Source organism: Coptis chinensis, chromosome 1 (assembly GCF_015680905.1).
Source record: "Coptis chinensis isolate HL-2020 chromosome 1, ASM1568090v1, whole genome shotgun sequence".
Classification (NCBI taxonomy): Eukaryota; Viridiplantae; Streptophyta; class Magnoliopsida; order Ranunculales; family Ranunculaceae; genus Coptis; species Coptis chinensis.
The window spans coordinates 78,664,311-78,669,426 of NC_141456.1; the positions used below are offsets into that span (position 1 = coordinate 78,664,311).

A 5,116-nucleotide genomic window follows, 5' to 3' on the forward strand; every position below is an offset into this window, starting at 1 on the left:
TGGACGCGTCCATGAAAGAGAAGAACTTAAACTCCGCAGTCCGATCCACCAACTCATCTATCCGCTGCATTGGGTAACAATCTTTTGGACATTGTAAATTGACATCCGTGAAATCGACACACATTCTTACTTTCCCATTCTTTTTTGGAACCACGACAATGTTGGAGAGCCATTCCGCGGAACTTGCATTCGCGAATAATCCCCGCCGCTTAACCTATGTATCTCCTCTCGTATCCCCTGCGCATACTGCGGCTTTAAGCCTCTCATCTTTTGCCGGATGGGCTTGGCCCCTTCTCTCATATGCAACCTGTGACAAGCAAATTCTGGATCCAGTCCCACCAGATCCTCTACGGACCATGCGAACACATCGTTGTTCTCAATCAACAAGGCGGTCAATTTTGCTTTCCAACTTTCCGGCAAATCGGCCCCAATAGACACCAGTTTCTCTTCTTCCCCAGTACCTACGTTCACTGTCTCAACCTCATCCATTGTCTTTGCCCCTGGGTGCATTTCGGGGCCGTTATCACGATCCGGGATTGCTATCGCTACGCCTCTTCCGCCCTCTTTCTGCCCCTATCCGGGTGCGCTGGATCAACTCTCAAACCACCACCTGGTGTATTCTTTGAGCCGCAACTTGGTCCCCTCTTATCCCATACATTCCTCCCTTAGTCGGGAAACGGATCACTTGATAGTAGGTGGATGGAATTGCCTTCATCTCGTGAATCCATCTTCTTCCCAGGATTGCATTAAATTGCGAAGTGGAGTCCACGACCATGAAACGGGTGAACACCGTTACCGGACCTGCTGTTACTGGTAGCTCCAGTTCCCCTATGGGTTCGGTCATGCTACCGTTGAATCCAAACAGATTGGTCCGGGGAGGCTTCAATTGCTTCTTCTCAATGTTCATTTCCTCCATCGCACCGCTAAACAACAAATCAACTGAGCTTCCGCAGTCTATTAACACCCTCTTCACCATGTAGTTACCCACTGCTATTGTTATCACCAGTGCATCCTCGTGGGGAGAGATTACCGCTTCCAGATCCTTTGGTGTGAATTCTATCCTCCCATCCCCTTCCGTGGTTCCTGGAACTGGCCGCGGAATACTCGAGACCTCATTTATCTGCTGTAAGCTGGACGTCCTCCTTACTTTGTCCCTGTGAGCATTCCTTCCTATTGTTTCCCCACTAAAGATGACATTGATGGTTCCTAGGATCCTCGCTACGGCTGGTGCTTCTTTGACCGGATGTGCCTCCCTGATGAACTCTCTTAGCAACCCCTTTTCTATCATTCTCTCTACCAACCACTATAACGCAAAACACTCATTGGTTCTGTGGTTTCGGATCTGGTGGTATGCGCAAAACGGCTTCTCTTCCAATTCTCTAGGCGTGCTTCTCGGACCTTCAAAATACTGCATCCCTTTGATTAGCGGCAATATCTCCTCTAAAGTTTTGTTCAAAGGAGTTGTCGCTATATCGCGGTATGGTTTTCTCTCGCGAATGTCTCTCCTAGCCATGTCTCGACCTCTCTCAGCTTTGTGTGTCTCTTCCCTGTAAGATCCCCCCTCACGGGCCGCAGCTTTTCCTCTGTCTTTCCGGTCGTTCTGTCCTACACTATGCACTGATTTCTCCGTCTTCCTAGGCTCCTTAGCGGTTCTCTGCAGTATATCCTCATAGCGTATGTACTTCTCGACCTTTGGATACAACGCATGTAACGTCGTGACTTCGATTTTGGACACAGATTCGTGGACTCTAGTACCCTGCTTCAACCCATGCTGGAATGCTATTACTGCGGTGTGCTCATCCAAATTCTCCACCCTCAACGTCTCCTCCTTGAACCTACACAAAAATTCCCTCAGTGTCTCGGCGGATTTCTGTTTGACATTGAAGAGGTCCGCGATATCCACAACTCTCCGTTTCTGATGAATGAAATGGTCCACAAATGCATGTTCCAACTCCTCGAACTTATTTATACTGCGTGACGTCAATCGGTAATACCAATCCGAAGCTCCCCCTTTCAGACTAGCGGGAAACATCATGCAGCGGAGTCCGTCATATTTACTCTCTTGCCACAGCGGCATCTGCTGCCTAAAGTGGTGTAAGTGGTCCGCAGGATCACCCTTCCCGTCATATCGCTCGAACCTCGGTTGCGTAAACCTCTTCGGTACCTCGGAATTCCAAACAGAATCTGCTAGCGGGTTCTGATTAAGTCCGGCCACCACCTTCTTCACCGCCCCTTGGCTTTCTTTTTCCGCCGCCCGACTTATTTCTCTATCCTTTTCAATCATTGCCTGGATCACCTCCAGCGTGACCCCTCCCTCGAGATCACCTCTTGGCCCTTGAGGCGCTTCCTCGCTCTGTTCCCCCACCTCGCTATTCTCTGGCTCTCTAGTCCCCTCCCCTCTTTGTGTAGTTTCCCTTTCTCTTCTAAGATCTTCATTTTCCTCCCTCAATCTCGCTACTTCTTCCTGCAAGAGTCTGGTTGCCTCCGCCGTCGCGTCTTGAACTTCCTCTGGTGTTTCTTCCAACTCCACACTCAGAGCCTCTTCCTTATCGATTCCCTCTCTCACTTTTTTTGGTCTCCCTCTCCCTTTCTTAGCTATCGTTGCCATCCTATAACCCTTTCTTCTTGTCCCTAAACCATAGGTCACTCCGGCGTTCCCCACAGACAGCGCCAAATGTATGATCAGATTTTCTCACCACTGACTTCCTAACTCTCCTCTCTCTTTTTCTTTCTCTTTTTCCTCTTTTTTCTTTTTTCTCTTATACTTCATAACCGCTAACCACTTCTCGATTCCACGATCTCCACCTCTCCCTTCCATAACCGCTAACCGTCCACTACTGCCTCAAGTATCGCGGCCTGTATCCTATGCTCTCTCTCTCTGGTCTCTTAAGTTACCTCGGTCTCTGGGACATGTCATCCCCATGTTCATGAATTTGGTAGATACAACTTATGTACACAAATGGTTGAATACATATTTGACGAGCTTCAGAATCTCAAGAAGATATCTAATCCAAACTTTCCCTGTTTTCTAGATCCTTCAAAATTATGCGTTTTAGTGAACAATCCCAGGTTTACTCCGTGAGGGATTTGTTCCTTTTAAAGCTTTCTTTCCAATTAGTAAGTTCTTGAAGAGGTGTATTTCTAACATATATGGGTGCCCCCTATATGGATATACACAAGTTTTACTCGTGAATTAGATATATAAAAAACTAGAGAGCTTCAGTAACTCCTTATATTGCAACCCAGTATCGAGCTTTAGTTGTGAGTACCGCGTAATAAATATGCTAATCTTTATCTTTATATATATATATAATAGCAGTCCCTTTTCCTGCTCTCTGAGGGTGTCCACGTATGCAAATTTTAAGTACCCTTTTTACTCACGAGAAAAAAGGAGAAAAAACTGGGAAAAGCGTATTAGCAAAAGTCACCCTTTTTACTCACGAAAAAAAAGGAGAAAAAAAAAAAAAAAAAAGCGTATTAGCAAAAGTCACAAGAACTTCGGGGAGAAAAAAAAGAGTCCCAATTAATTTATCTCTCCTAAAAATCGGGACCAAAAACACTAAAAAACCCATTCTTCTCGCCTCAAATCTCTTCTTCACCACATCCAAATCCTATCTTCTCCTTTCTCTCAAAATCACATCACCCATTTTCACATTTTGTTTTCAAAGCACAAAAAAAAAATGGCGAGTGTGCCTTTACTAAAAAAAAATGGCGAGTGTGCTTTTACTTCACATTGGTTCACCTACAAAGCTCTAATAAGAATAAACCCAAACTTCTCTTCAACACCAAACCCAATATGCAGAACAATAATTCATGGATTAAATCTGAAGGTGATAAGTTATTATATGGATATTAGTTGCTATGTTGCTGCTATTGGATCTAATATTGCTTATCTTGCTAAAACCAAAGACGAGGGTCGAAGGCGGATTCGGCAGATGGCGGGGCAGTTTCTAAGGAAGAAAAACCAGTTGAAGCCTCAGAGACTGTTACTATTGTTAGTTCAATTCTCCACCACCACCCCCAGTGTTGAAACCTTTACCGACTGTCTCTGTTGTGGCGTCTTCGGTCCATTCTGCTTCTGATTGAGGGAAAAGAGCAGTGGCATCGCCTTATGAGTTGAGTGTGGAATTGACTTCAGTAGTTGGAAGTGGACCGTTGGGGAGAACTGTTGCGAAAGATGTCGAGGCGGCTGCTGCTGCTCCTGCCCCTGTAATGGAAGTTCGAAATCAACTCTTTCTTTGAATGTGGAATTGGGTTTTGTTGTTCCTTTTACTACAGTTAATGCATAGTGCTGTTAGTAGGAATTGAGAGTCTTTTGGTATCGACGTTTAGAGTTGGGTATACTATTACTACTGATGCTCTTGACAGTCTTTACAAGAAGGTAATATCTTATTTGATCAAGTTAAAATGAATGCATACTGATTTCTTGGGTTGGTAGGACTTTGAGAATGCCTCAATGGAGTACATTGTGACCAACATTAGAAGAACTGAGGCAATTGATGTTGCAAATGACATGTTATCCTGCCAAAGGATTTGCCAAGCAGCTGAGGAAGCTAAAATAGAACTTTCATCTGTATTTTGAACCCGAGGTCAGCACATGCGTTTCTTACTTCGATGCATCAAGTCCTACACATATGTATATCACTCAACTGAAATCAACTTGCCTTTTTTCCCCTTATGCATCGCACGGGCACAAAACGCCCGAGTTTCACACTTACTAGATCGACATTTGAGAGGTTGGTAAACCATTTGACCGAAAGCGACCGAAACCTTTCCGAGATCTACTTGAAAGAAGCCGGTATAACTGCCATGGACGTGGATAAGGTTCTCTGGCGGGAGGAATGGCAAGAGTTCCCAAAATTCAAGAAGTTGTTACCAAGGTATTTTGAAAGTGTCCAAACGATTGGGTGAATCGATGTGGCCGCCACTGGTGTCTTTGCATCGCAATTCCAATTTGGTCGCTTCTTGGAGATGATTGGAAAAGTTTCCCCAATATCGGGCTTAAAGGAAACCGTGAGTGTTTTACCAATGTATAATATGTAAGTATCCATCCTCGGGACTTACTTTCAAAAATCAAAATCCTAATGTACGGGTTGAATATTACAGGCGTGATTTT

At 44.9% G+C, this 5,116-nt stretch overlaps 2 protein-coding genes across 2 annotated transcripts; both read right to left on the reverse strand.

Moving 5' to 3' along the window:
• Positions 1-598: 598 nt before the first annotated feature.
• LOC147525298 (uncharacterized) lies at positions 599-1,288 on the reverse strand. Its single transcript, XM_086578994.1, has one exon. The coding sequence runs from the start codon at positions 1,286-1,288 to the stop codon at positions 599-601; it is 690 nt and encodes a 229-aa protein (XP_086435120.1).
• Positions 1,289-1,303: 15 nt separating this feature from the next.
• On the reverse strand, positions 1,304-2,608 carry LOC147525299 (uncharacterized). Its single transcript, XM_086578997.1, has one exon. It carries the CDS (start codon positions 2,606-2,608, stop codon positions 1,304-1,306), a length of 1,305 nt encoding a protein of 434 aa, XP_086435123.1.
• Between the last annotated feature and the right edge of the window lie 2,508 nt (positions 2,609-5,116).